The 14982-nt window shown below is 40.6% G+C and overlaps 1 protein-coding gene across 1 annotated transcript in view; it reads right to left on the bottom strand.

The window, feature by feature from the left end:
- The window catches only part of MBD2 (methyl-CpG binding domain protein 2), a 61129-nt gene extending 51919 nt beyond the window's left edge, over nucleotides 1–9210 (bottom strand). The window contains exon 1 of the mRNA XM_090285486.1: nucleotides 8568–9210. Coding sequence (XP_090141612.1) covers nucleotides 8568–9103 — 536 coding nt within the window. The 5' untranslated portion in view covers nucleotides 9104–9210. The remainder of the gene's footprint in view (nucleotides 1–8567) is intronic.
- Nucleotides 9211–14982: the final 5772 nt, after the last annotated feature.

Genomic DNA, 14982 nt, shown 5'->3' with positions numbered 1-14982 from the left:
ATGACTATGTAATAAGCCTTCATAAAAATTCAAGAGTACAGCTTGCCACCCCTTTTGGGGAGGGTGTCCACACTGGAAAACCAGAATGCTTCTACATATCCCAAGCCCCAGGACAGAAGCGCTTTTCTTCAGGACCTCGCCCTATGTATCTTTGTATCTGGCTGTTGACTTGTATCCTTTAATATCCTTTGTAATAAATCAGTGGTCTAGTGAATAAATGGGTTTGACTGAGTTCTGTGAGCAGTTCTAGAAAATTAATCGAGTCCAAAGAGGGGGTCGTGGGAACCTCTGATTTACAGTCAGAAGTTCAGGTAACAACCTGGGCTCACGCCTGGCATCTGACTGGCATCTGCAGTGGAGGGCAGCCTGTGGGACCGAGCCCTGAACCCACGGAATCCAGCTCCAAGTAACCCAGTTGTCAGAATGGAGCTGAATTCTCAGACACTGCTGATGTCTGAGGTTTGCTAATTGGTGTGGGGAAGCTGCCACATTGCACATAACAGCTAGGTCTGGGAATCCTTTTCAGGTACAAAGTGTATAATTAGAACACTGCCAAAACAACGAATTAAAAGACTGTATATACCACTGCTTCAAAACTACATGACCTACATTCAGAAAAATCTATCTCAAAGTCACCTCTCCGCTCCCCGTCCTTTAACTCCTTTCCTGCAACCTTTAAATGCAGACCTTCCCTAAATGAACCATCCTGAGGCCTCCTTTAGTTTGTTCCTGGTAGGTTTTATTTACTCTTCTCTCACATCTTCCATCTCTAATCAGTGAGACTTACTAAAAACTCAGTCTAAATCACCATGATAAACAAAATAATTTTCTATTTGCTAGTCTCTGCATTCTAAACTCTACACACTGCTCTTCCTAAAACACCACTAAGATCACTGATCAGGTTAGAGCCCACAATGGACTTTAACTCATTAGCAAAAGGGAGCCAAATATCTTAGATCTGCATTTGAGATCCTTTTTAATCTAGCCTCCTCTTAACCTTTCAACCCTACTTTCCACTCCTCCTACCCAGTGACGTCTGCTCCAACACTATTGGTTTATTCACTCTTATTTTCAACAGGCTGAATGGGTTTCCCTCTTCAGCCCTTTGTAAGCCATGTCTTTTACCTGGCCCATAATGCATGACTTCATCCCCAACCTCAAAGACACCAGAGATATCAATCCACCTGGTACCTCTTCGGTAAGCCTTCACAAAACCATACGGCGATCACTGCCTGTATGAGGCAAATAATCATGAATTGCCTGTTGGCTTCTCTTATATCCTAGTTTTGAAATACTGAGTTCTATACGGTTATAAAACTTCCACAAGTTTAAATCTTATCTTCACAAATAGCATACTGAAGCCATTATTTATGCATGAAATATTATGATGTCAAATGTTTTTCAAAATAACAAAGACTGAGCCAGGGTAGTGAATTGGGGTATGGATGAAATAAGACGGACAACTGGTGAACTGGGTACTTGGCAGTTTTGTATGATTCCCTCTTCTTTGGTATACATGTTTCCTATAATGTTTAAAATATAACCATTAAAGTATAGAAGCTCAATATTTCCCCTAAAAATTGGGAAGTTCTTATTAAAAATATTAAGTCTGGGCAACTAAATATGAACATCAAAGAATTTCTTTAGCAGTTGCAGTAGGGGTGGAGGGGGTGAGGAATTATTTTTAAAGTATTGATAGGAAAAATTATTTATAATTTGCCTGCTAATAAAATGTGACAGCATTTCCTTTTCCTTTAAAATAAACCTTTAAGGAATCAAGACACATTTTTAAACAGTATAAAAGACCTTAAATATAATTCAAATTGTACTAATCATTCTCATCCCATAAACTAGCCCTCATGTAACAAAAACTACATACAAATTATGTATTACTGGTAGTAAGTTCTATTCTCTCTATATCACAGTTGTTTTAAAAAGCCAGGATGATTTACTAAAAAATTTAAAAATGAATGAATATAAAATTCTACCTATATTGACAACTGCCTTAAGACACTTTCTGAACAAGGCAAAATACTGGCTATTTTGGTTAAACGGGTTACTAGGTACTGCTGTGGAAGAGTCAGAAATTAAACATGTCTTGGAATTATTTCAAAATAAAATGGGGTGGACGGATACTGATGAAACAAAATTGGATGGGAGTTGTTAGTTGTTAAAACTGGTTGATGAGCCCATGAGGTATTCATTACACTTTCCTATCTACTCTAGCTTTTGCATGTGTGAACTTTTCCATAATAAAAAATAAATAGCTAAACATATCCCCAAGACAGACTATATATTTTTTTAAAAGAGGTTAGGGGCCTCCAAGATAAGCCTTTTTAAAAAGATGCAAGCATCATTGCATACATGTTAAAAAATAAATTTAAGGACATTCGCCCTTGCCTTAATCTATGATTTCTTCTAATTTATACTTAATCTATCTTCAAGTATAAAAAGAACAAGGAAAATATATCAAGATACATTATTCAAAAAACTTTAAAAGAGGATGATGTTTTATTCTTCACATTTATAAATCACTCACAATTGTTCCTGAAAAATATTAAATGCTCAATTTTAAAATCTAATTTTAAAGTTACTATTATTTATATTCATAGACAGCTTAAGTAATTAAGTCCCCAAACAAATGAGTTTGAATTTAAATTATAAGACAAGGCAAAATCATAAGATCCATCAGATTTCATTCTATTCCATACTTTTATTTTCCTTCCTTGGGAAAAAAAATTTTTTTTTTTGAGTTCTGATGAAATTAAGTAAAACTTCATTTTAAATTTGCTTAGCCATTTCTTAATGTAAATGACAAACAGCAATAAAAGATCAATAAACAAGATCTGAAAGGTGTATTAATATTCCTATCCAAACAGTAAATCCATGAAATAAGGTAATTTATTTCTAATTCACCATGCAAGTCTAAAAAGATCTCAAAGATGGGATAAAAGGGTTATGAACTTTTTAGTCCCTCCTTTGCAAATTACCTGTTTCTGTTCCATTAATTAAAACTAAATTATGACTCTGTCTCACAAATGGAATTTTCAAAGCAATTTGAAAATAGCATCTATTAATTTCTGTTGGACATTATTTTTAGAATATATGTGTATCAGTTTTTTTTGAGCTATGTATTTCCTCTACTGCAGGTATTGTGGGTGGGTGTCCTGGCAGGTAAGAATTTGCATGACAGATTTTAGAAATGAGATGTAGGACAGATGGCAATGTTGCAACCTAACAAAAACTCCTCCAGCACATTGTAAAAAGATGTAATGGTACTGCCAAGAGAGAATTATCAGAGGGCAATTTCCACCATACCTATATATCTTTTTTTTTTTTTTTTTTTTAACGATCCAGCTTCAGTCAGGCAATATCAAGAAAAAAAGATTAAAAGCAAGTCAAACTTTCAATTATGCAATCAATGCTTAATCAACATTGCATTTCTTTCTTTTCCCCAACTAAATTTTTTTTAAATTGGTCTGTAGGGTACATTTCAACTGCATCTCACCTCTGAAAGAAGCATATGAGTTTTCTGCAGTAACCATATAAACCTATCTCAATAATCTACATTTAGCCTGCAAGTTACAATTGATTTCTTCTAATTTCAGTCAACGCTTTTAAAATGAAGACCTATAGCTCTCCTTAGGGAATGTGTTGCCTGTCTAAATATCTAAGAAATAACAAGAGTCAACCTAGGTTAAAGATATTTGAAAAAGGGGTAGGGGGGAGAAGGAGGCAAACATTTCTAAACAAAATGACCACCACTTCTATTACCCAGAATAAAACTGCTTTAATTAATGGTAATTTACAACAATTTTTTCATTTCTTTCCCCCCATCATTAGAGCTAGAAGACCATCTTCTGCACAATGGCTTCACTGCCAAATAGGATTTAAAATTTACCCTTTGTCAGCCTCAAGATATAAGTACAATAGTAAAGAACTACATTATTTTAGTAGCACTCCAAGTTCTATGAAGTGGAGTAGGCACGAGGTTTTGCAGTATTTGAGAACACAAGTAGGGCTCTCTATCTGAGGATGCAGAACAGGATGGCTAACGAGTCTGGGGTTAAACCACCTGCATCAGGATTCTGACTCTGCACTAACCAGCACTACAACCTTAAGCGTGTTACTTAACTTCCCTACCCTAACTCCCCACATGTAAAATGGAGACAACTGTACCTATGCTTCATAGGGTTATAAGGATCTGATAAGATAATAGATGAAACACATTTAGCAAAACAGTACTAAAAGCTGCCACAATTATGAGAGCTGTGACACGGAATACACATAAAATTAAGATGCATAAGACCCTATGCTATATAGTCAATAAAATTTGAATGCTGATTTCTCACTGTGCCTGTGCCTTATGAGCATCTTATCTACCGTTTTCACTGTATGTATCTCTGATGAGCATCTTATTTGCTACAGAGACTAAATTTCTAATACTGAAAAAAAAAGGTTTCTGTCCATCTCCAACTAAAAACTGTTTGGACTTAGTAAAATATATCAATCTAGATTCCATCGTAGCACACCACCACCACAGGTAATATAAAGCAATGGCTAAGAAGCCATTTAAGACTTCTACTTAGCATCTGTGTGTTCAGCGCTGTACCTCGGGGAAGAAGACGGGTCTGAGAGAAAGCCTCAGACTCCATGGAAATGAACAGGAGAGTAATACAGGGGACACAAAGTTAACTACACAGAGAGGACCCAAAGAAAATTATTATGAGAAAGACAGTTTATTAAGAGTCAAAGATTTTAACATTTAAGAACCACGGCAATGGGTCTCTCCCATGGTTTATTCAGCTAGTTTTTCCCAACAAAGACTACATGAGTCTATTTTTTAAGACAAAAGCAGGGGGGAGGGTTGTTAAATTTTGGCATTCTCAATTCACACCCATACTAGCCTTCAGAAACAAATAGGATTTTTTTCCCCTACAATTTCCACTATGTTTTTAAAAACTCATTTGCATATGTTCAGCCCACAAAACTTGAGTTACTCAACTGTTTTCCTAAATTGGTCCTTAAATGTATCTAAGGCTTCAAGAGCTCTATTTATTGATTTTAGTGTTCTGGAATTGAATCCTTACAGCACTGAGGGAAAGGTAAAATCATACCCACTTTACAGAGGGAAAAACAAACTACAGCACTGGGAAGTGCAAGTGCATGTTCAAGGTTGCACCTCGGTTAAGTGCAGAGCTAGAAAACCACCCCCAAACCTCCTAACTCCTGTGCTCTACTGCCTTCTAGAGAGACTTCTGCTTTTGTCTTTATCTCTTGATTTTATGGACCTCAACTATACTGCATCCGAGTCCTCTTTCCAGATAAAGGCGAAATCCTTTTAGTCTCTCTTCATGCACCTGGCTCTGCATGATTATTTTAATTGTCCTCTGGTTCCATCGTCTTTTCTTCTGAAAGAAGTGATCAGGTGCAAATGCATCATAATTTTGATAGGAGTAAAAAATGTTTCAATATCCTGTTTGATAATATATTATGGCAGCAGCTGCAACAATTTACCACGACTCCCAGGTCTTTGACCAACTTATAAGCAAAAGTCTATAACCCAACAAGTTTAGACTTGATTTAAAAAAAAAGACATGTAATAGCTACTAAAGGTTCCTATGTAGAGGAAAATAATATTTCAAAATCATCAGTCTGCAAGTGTAGGAAACCAAAAACTACAAATAACAGGAATCAAGTAGACCAGTTAGAAAATGATTGTTCAAATACTGGAGTTCATATGACTGCAACAAACTTTTTCAGAAACTATACGAGTGATCCAACACTTTATCAAGCCACACCCTTTTTAAAAACAAACTCTGCATGATAATATATGAACTGCCACTATACTATCAGTAGTCCTGACAGGAGGCATAATTATACTACTTAACAGACAAGAGGCATGCCTTCCTATTAGAATCTGGCAGTCTCAGGAAACAACCAAAATGCCGTTCTACCAAAATGTGAGGCTTTCTTGATGAGGTTAAGGCCAATTAATAAGTGTGAAGACACACCCTACATTAACAGACACAGGTTTCCTTACATTAATCTCCCCAGGGGCAGGCTAATTCAGGAGTTAGCATTATTAGAATCTGTGTGAACAACTTGGTGCAGGTGTTCACATAATTAACTCTTAACCCACCTATTAACAGACACGGTGGGTGTTTTGACCTACTGGTTTTAACGGGTCTGGTGTCTATGGGGATGGTGATATGCAAAGTGTTACATTAAGGATGGAAAATAATGTGTTCACCTTTCCTCTGAGTAGGTGACCTCGTCATTCATCACTGAAAGCAGAAGTCAGTATTACAAGTAGACATGCTACACGTGTCCCCTGCCTCGGAATGGAACCTCTCAGGAGGAAATTAAGACTGGGTGTTACTGTACAATCCTGCATGGCAACTAACTCTTTGCAAGGAGTCAACAGACAATACTCCTCCTAGCCCTGAACTGAGCTCATGTGACACAAATCTGTTCAATGTTTCCTTTAATTTTGTGTAAAACAAGTAAAAAACATGTTACATTGTATTGTCTCATAAAAAGACTTTAATTTCAGAGAACAATTATCACCATAGCAGCTTGTAATTCATCTTAGATGAATGTTTGAAAAATTTGTTTTCAATTGATTTCATCAGTTTTTCTACCATGAAATATTGGCTGAGTTTGTATTTAAAAAAGTAAACATCAAAAATTTACAACATTCAAAACAATATTTAAGCGACCACAAATCAGAACACAGCAATCTGCCTTTTTGAAATAATTTTTTCCAGTTAACTGCAAGGGAGAGAGAAAAAGAACACTTTGCAATAAGCAAAAGTCAGTTTGAACAAATACGTCATCCCAAAACCAAACAAACCATATCCCAAGAGAAATCAAAGTCAGTGAAATTCGAAGTTTAAGATGCTCTACTGAGAACAGATTGGTCTTCTATTCCTCAGTGAGTTCAATCCCAGATACAGGATATTCCTGACAAATATATTTGGCTACAAGACATCAAGACAGTTCACAGAAAGGTTTTGTATACTACCTGTTTAGAAAAACAGGAGCTGTTAATGAAAGGATATGCAGAAAGGAACTGTAAATGGCACTACAAGAAACAAGTGACTTGAGAGCAGTCACAATTTATTCCACAATAACTTTCTTACTTTATTCAAGTAAAATTAATACTTGATGGGAAAATACAAGACAAGATAACCATCTTTGTATGTATCAAGTAAGTTTTCTATTTTATCATTTAAGATTTCAAGATAAGTGGTCTCAGACGAAGTGACAAAATAGTTCTAATAAAACACCACTTCATTTACTGAAGAGGTGAATTTACTGAAACAATTCAACCATATATTTGAGCAATTATCAGTAATATATTCATACCTATATGTTATATCAGTAATGATCATATTCTTGTGTATATGCATTGTGTACATACACATACATGTATTTTTTAACCTTTTAAATCTATTTAGAGTATTCTCAATTAACAAACACATACACACAAATGTATTTTCCCAGGGTTAATGTATTAACTAACTTGAGGTCAGAAAAATGGAAACCCTTCATATTATCATTCAAATGGCCAAACGTCTAACAACTGGTTGCAACACCCAAACATACTGCCTGAAAAATGATTCAGTCAGCCCACAAACACAGCCTGCAACCACTGACTATAACATGCTTCTATTTTCTTCTGTAAACGGGATGATTTATAAGAAATGTTAGTAACTTTGTTCAGAAGATTCCACTGATAGCAATAGCCACAGGCACTTTCCTGATGTTACTGGGTCTTCCAAACCAATGACACAGACAGCAGGACCACAGGGCTGCGAGACCGTATCAAGCTGAAATCCTTGAATCATTTGGATCAAGGTTTCTCAACCTTGGCACTGGGAACATTTCGGGCCAGATAATTCTTTGAGGTGGGAGCAGTCCTGGGTATTACAGAATATTGAGCAGCATCCCTGGCCTGTACCCAGTAGATGCCAGTAGCTGCCCCTCCCAAGGTGTGACAACCAAAAATGTCCCCAGGCATTGCCAAATGTCCCCTGGGACTAACTGTGGTCTAAGAGTCTACCAACTTATTACAGTGTTAAGTTTTCAAAAGAGTGTAAGTTCTGCAACACCAGGACAGTTGTAATAAACTTCAGGCATTCCGCAGGAGACCCTGCTCCCGTAGGCAGCTAATTCTTGCACATGTGCATGGTTGAACACTCTTGTGATGATGAGTCTGCGACAGGCTGGGAAAGGAGCCAACGGTGACTGGGTCTTACCGTTTCCAGTTTCGATGAATTACACCTTTTAACCCTTCCGTGCACTAACCATCTCTGCCAGGGTAACCCTTTCTTCACCAACTATTGTCTCGCCATTCAGACACAGAGCCTGTCACTGCGCTGGGGTCTACTCTCACCCAGGGACCCAGGCACCTTCTACCACCGGGCCAGCCTGTCTTTGCCACTTTGCTCAGACACCCACCCTGCTCTCTTCTCAAACACGTCGCCCAAGTCAGCGCTTGACCCTTGACCCCTGCCTGACCCCGCCGCACACTTTCACCCCCCCCTCCCCCAGGGCGTTACCTGAAGTAGTAGACATCGCTCTTGCCGGCACTGAGCCCAGATTTTCGGATCACTTCCTCCTTCTTCCATCCGGGGGGGAGGGCCGGGCAGTCCATCCTCTTCCCGCTCTCCGTGGCCCGGGGTCCCCTGGGCCCCGGTCCCGCGCTCCCCGACGGGAAAGGGACCGGCTCCCGCCGGGGGGCGCCGCCGCCACCGCTGCCGCCGCCGCAGCCGCCGTCGCCGCCAAGGCCGCTGCCGCCGCTCGGGGGACGGCCGCGGCCCCGTCCCCGGCCACGGCCCCGTCCCCGGCCACGGCCACGGCCCCGGCCACGGCCACAGACGCCGCCGCCCCGGCCCGCCTGCTTCCACCGCCCCCGGCCACGGCCGCCGCCCCGAGCGCCTTCCCTGCGCACGCCGCTCACCGGGGACGGGGCGAGCGCGCTGCCCTGGCCCCCCTGCTCTATGGCGGAGTCGCCGCCAGCGCCGCTGCCGCCTGCCGCGCTCTCCCCCTCCTCCTGCTCCGGGCAGCAGCGGCCTCCCCCCGGGTGCGCGCGCATCCAGCCCCCTCCCCAGCCGGCGCTGCGCTTCTTCCGTAACCGAGCCCTTGGAATCCCGGAGACCCGCCCCGCCCGCAGCGCGGCGCGCGGGGGACGCGCGCAAGCATCATAGAGCGGGCGCGCACAGAGCGGCCCTCCCTCCCGGGGCGTGGCCCCGGCCACCGCCTCTTAGGTCCTCCAAGCGCTCTGGGCGGCCATCTTGTCCCCGCCTCCTCAAAGACACGCCCCGAACCCACTCGCCCCGCCCCCTGCCGCGCCCTTCCGGCCCTTGTCTCCACCCTGCGCGGAGCCCGGAAGGCGGTCCCCCCGTGACCCTTGGGGAGGAAGGTCTGAGGCGCTGCGGTTACAGTGCTTCAAAGAGGGCGAGCCTCCCACTCGTATTTTACCCGCGTTTGCTTCCCAATTAGTGAACAGCAAAGTATTTCTCGTATTTTACATTCACTAACCCGATTATTCATTTAACGAGATAATAGATACCCCCCTTCTAGTCCCGACAGCAAAGCTTGCTGGGGGCGGGGAGGGCGGCGATGATGGAAGGAGTCAAAATGCCCCTTTTTTATTAAGTTTCACTATCCTGCGAGTTTGGCAGCCTGCCGGTCCTCAGCACAGCGGACTGATGATTGTCCTCCTAGAACTTTGTACGAAAGGATATAACTTGGTCCTGTTCGACACGGTCTACCTGTAAATTCTCCATAAAAGACGAGAATCCCTGACTCCACCTAGAATTTACGAAATTTCAGGATCTTTTCTGAATTTGGCCTTCCTTGACTAATGGCCTTGGGCAGGCATCAGTGGCCTTTGACTTGGTAAACACTCCCGTATGTTGAAAGACCAACTTAGGCCACTGTCACAAGCTTTCAGGAATGTGTGGAATTCATATGGATCTGCCCACTCATCATTCAGAAGTGATTTTTAAGAATAAAAATCAGTTGATTAAGGAAGCTCATTTAAATTTCAGAGAAGCGTATTTTCTGTTGGTTCTTTAGCATTTATAGAAATGTGCTGTTGACACCCAAAGTGATACATTATGAAGTGTTTGGAAGACTGAAACATGTAAAGCACATTTTATCGTATCACTGATAAATTATCTTCAGTTTTTGCCATTGGACCTAAAAGTTGAGGGCCAAGTTTGACGTATAGAAAAAAATTGATTAATATAAAATAAAAAATCAAAGTGTATTGGATTTGGCTTTGGAATATATGCAAACACCAGCTTATCCACACCTACTTGTCTGTCTCTGAGCCTGAACTTACACTTTTTTTTAATGTCCTTAATCTGAAATACACTTCAGGAAATCTATCTAGAAATGTGTCCAGCAAAGAGTTGAGAAGTTCTCAGGAGAGAGGTGAGTTGTGGGGATGTGCTTTAGAAGTCAGCCTGTGAAAGTTACAATTGAAGGAGAAAAAGAGAAAAGAGGAAAAAGAGAGAAGAAAGAGGAGCCAGTAACTGAACGTTGCAGAACACCTACGTTTAAGGCTCAGGTGAAGGAGTAAAAGTCAGAGACATACGAGATCGAAGTTTGGATAACAAACACTCTATAAGAAAAAGGGCTTTGATTTCACACCTCATTAAAACTAAAGGGTCAACGTGAGCAAATATCCTAGTAGAAATGCTACCAAGGCTATAGATCAAATGGATATAAAAAAAATGTTTGAAGGAATAAATCTCTATCAGTTTAAGGTAACTACTTTGACTCCTACTACCAGATTCCATTTGCTAAATCCCAGTAGAGCTAGTTCAGGGTTCCCTCTGTTAAGAAAAATCTAATTTAGACATTTCAAAAGTGTTTTGGTCACACTTTAATTTTTCTGCTGTCATACCAAAGCAAAGTGCCAAAAGGAAAAGAAAACACTTATCTGTTCTCCCACTAAAAGAAATAACATTAAATTATCATAGAGACTAGATTAAGATCCTAAAGGTACTGCGTGAGAACAGATGCTAAATACAAGAGAGGGATCCCTTCGTTTTTCTTAAAATGCTGGACAAATAATAAAACTTCTGTAATTCTGGAAAACTGCATTTTATATCAGTCCTCGAAGAAGAACAGCAACACTATTTTTCTTAGGCAGTAAAGTTGTGACAAAATTTTTCAATTTTTTTCTCTCTCACAATGGGAAAGATCTTGCTAGCCCCACCTTATGGAAAAAGTGAAAGACAAGAACAAGAGAGAATTGTGCTTGAAATCTGGTCCATTACACAAACAATAGAGATTTAACCACCTCTGATCTCTGCCTCCCAGGTGTAAAAGCAGGTGCTAAAACACCAACTTTGACCCTTGAAAGACTATTGTGTTTAAAAATATTTTTCTTTTTATTGTTTCCCAAGTAAAGCTGAGGGTAAGCCATTAAAGAAAACGTCGTTTTTAAGAAAAATAAATGTTAGTTTGGATTTTTATTGAGAAAAATAGAACATATTCAAGAACTATTGGAAGATCGTGGCTGGTTTTGAGATCTGACCAATATATAACCCTGCATTTGAGTTTCTGAGTGTGATAAGATACTAAATGAAAGAAGGATTTAAATATTGGAAAAACGTACTTTTTCCAAACAGTATGGTCAGAATTTATCAAGACATTACATAGGAATGAGGGCATAACCAAAAAACATTTCCAGCTTTAATTAGCAAGTTTTATGATTCACTGAGGTGGCCCAACTACTGTTCACCTAATTCCTAGCTGAAATGAAATGCTGCTAGTGTGGCAGGTCGGGAGGCCGAATTGTTGCAGGGCTCATTCACATGGCGGATTGGTGTACAACACAACAATTAGTGTTAGGAAGAACAGGTCTTTATTTACAATATTCCAAACTGGGGGTCTGGGGCTGCCAGCACTTCAGCTCGGAGCCCTGTTCTCCCTCAGGATCCAGCACTTCCCTTGCTCCCCAAAAGGCTATAAGCCAAACCAAGCCCATTCCTTATCTGTCAGCTCCTCCCTGCAGGATCTAGGGTACGTTGTCATCAGTCTCCATATAACAGTCCAGGAAAGCATGTGCCATGTTACACTGGATCATGGTAAAGTCCAGGAAAGGCACACGTCCTAAGAGTGTCCTCTCTGCATGTTCCGAATTCCAAGCGTCCAGATTGAGTCTGGGTTTGCAAGGCACAGTCCTTGGTGACTTTGGAGTCAGCTGGGGCAGGCACGATCAAAGCATCAGCGTGCCTGCTTTCCTACTAGCCCAGGCTGCATGGCCGAGTCCTGACTACAAACTGCATGGCTACTTCCCCCATGTCTGCTACTACCTGCTGCTCCATCCTGCTCCTCAAACATGCCCCTTCCATCACGCTTCTCCTGGCAGATAGCAGGGCCCTTCTTCATTCTTTCAAACAGCATGGCCCCCCTTCCTTCTGGCTCCCTCTCTTACTTTAAATGCTGACCCAGAGCACTATACTTCATTGTTATGGAAAGTATCTTAAGCTGTATCATCCGCCATTTACTCAGGTGGCAGCACTTCTTCCCTTCAGAAAAAGCTCAGGCTATCTCCTTGTCCTTGGTATGCAAAGTATCTGAAATCGTCTCATCCTCCCTTTTATCAGCCTTTTACCTGGACAGTAACACAGCTATTAATCTAGCTACCTGCCTGCCATAGATATGCAAAGTACCTTAAAAGCTGTACTATCTCTTTCCCGAAACCATGAGCTGTGGGGTATTAGGGAATCACCCCTGTTACAGAATGACACTTTCAAGTATGTGCTGTTTAAATAAAGTTTTATTTTTTTTTTATTTTTTATATTGGCATGACTACCAAGACTCTTACACTACATAGTTCAAATTAAGAAGAGAAGAATTAATTACTTGAAATACAAGAGAACGCAAGAGGTAAACATTGAACCAAAGGAAATTATTTCAGAAGAGAATGTGTGATTTTTAAAAAATTTTTCTGCTAGTTGTTTCATTAGCCATAGATATGTGTGTGGCTAGTACGGTACTATTAAGTGTTTGGGGTTAAGGGATGGAGAAATGCTTATTTGATTTAGTTCCTAAAATAGGAAACGCAACACTACCAATAGGAAGAAAATGACGTTTAGTTTTCAAAGGCCTAAGATACCATTGAACAAGCTGAACAATGGTTTTTAACCTTATTTCTGCCTTCAGAACACCAGAAATCTAGGACACATGGTCCATGAGAAATAAGGGCTGCTGTTCATAACAGGGGAGGAGCGGTCACTGAGTCAATCGGAAAATAATCTTGCCAGGACACCGCGTGCTGTCGTTGGCTCCCCAAAGTCTCACATACATCTCCGTTTGGACTGCCTAAGTGCCTTCAGACTGCTCTATTGTCTGCCTCTGGTTTCTTCACCATTGATCTTGCTGCTTTCCACCTCCACCCCAACCCCAGCACCTCTCTTTAGCTAATTGCTACTTACCCCTTAAGTCTCTCTTAGATATCACTTTTTTCAAGGAGTCTTGCCTGACCTCTCCCAGCACCTCCACTCCTGCAGCCTCCCGGGCTGTGTGTTTCACACCGTACTATCATTACGGATTTTCCCCATCCATTTGTTTTGCTTTATTGTCATTAGTTATTTAATCATCTTTCTTATCCTACTGGCTTGTTACTGAACCCCGAAACTTAATTGACTAACCTGCCTGATTAGGACTAGAATATACAGAGTCTCTCCTTCAACCTTCTGGCCCCTGCCCCCCTCCCACCTTTGCCAGAAAAATCTCATTTAGCTCATCATTCAAGATTCAAATGATTGAGGGTGAGTATCGTTGCAGAGGGAATTTTTCCATGTCCCTGTTGAAATAATTGTTTTGTCAGAATAACAGAGATAATATAATCATACTGTCAAACTTTAATATTCCTTTTACTTATTGGTACTTCAGTCTTGGTCTTGTCTTCATAATTAGAGGCAGACCAAGCCTTGTATCATTTTCACCCCCGGAGAAGCTGCACAATACCCAGACTACTGGCTTCTCTTCCTTGGACTAACAGGACAATATCCTCACTAGGTTCTTCAGCACACAGCCCCATTCTGAGGTTCTTATGGTACCTTCTCACTGTATCTTAACCGATAAAGCCCTTCAATTGATAACATGTCAAATGCTTCACCTCACTCTTTGGAAATAAATTGCTAATAGGATGTCCTGTAACCCCAAATACTTTAATGTGTAATTGTTACAAACAAGGACATTCTCCTCCATAACAACCACAAACAACCATCAACGTCAAGAAATTAACATTAATATATAATCACAATCCTAAAACTCCCGTTCAGATTCTGCCACTTCTCCCAACCATGTCCTTTATCGCCAAAGGAGCTAGTTCAGAATCACCCAGTGCATCTGGCTGTCATGTCTTCTCAGTTGCTTCCAGCGATGGAACACTTCATTGGTGCTTTGTTGGCTTTCATGACCTTGACGCTTTTGGAGATAGCAAGTCAAGTATTTTGTAGAACGTCCTTCAATTTTGATTTGCCTGATGTTTCTTCATAATTACATTTCAGTAATGTTCATTTTTGGCAGGGGCATAGTAGAGGTGATGCTGTGTTTTTCTCATTACATCCTGTCCCCTGACACAAGATTTCAATTTGTGCCATTCCTGGTGATATTAACTTGGGTCATTTGATTAAGGTGGTGTCTGGCAAGCTCTTTCACTGCAAAGTTATATTTTTGCCCTTGTAATTTATATGTAGTCTAAAATATTTTTAATGATAATAAAACAGTTGAATATGTTATAAATCAACTTTTAATTCGTTGGAGGCCAATGTAAGTTGGTGGCTTACTTCATCTTTTCATGTAGCTCAGGATGTTATTGATTACCTTCCTCAGATTCTTATTATATAATTTTGAATGACTCTTCATGTTGTTTTTTCTTTAGCTAACCTGAGTTTTCTGACCTGAGATTACTTTCAGCTATACCTCAGAGCTTAAAGAATTTTT

This window comes from Furipterus horrens, unplaced genomic scaffold, assembly GCF_987537825.1.
Source record: "Furipterus horrens unplaced genomic scaffold, mFurHor1.1.pri manual_scaffold_8, whole genome shotgun sequence".
Lineage (NCBI taxonomy): Eukaryota > Metazoa > Chordata > Mammalia > Chiroptera > Furipteridae > Furipterus > Furipterus horrens.
Note: the sequence above shows the minus strand (reverse complement) of the source record. Positions and strands in the feature narration are given on the sequence as shown.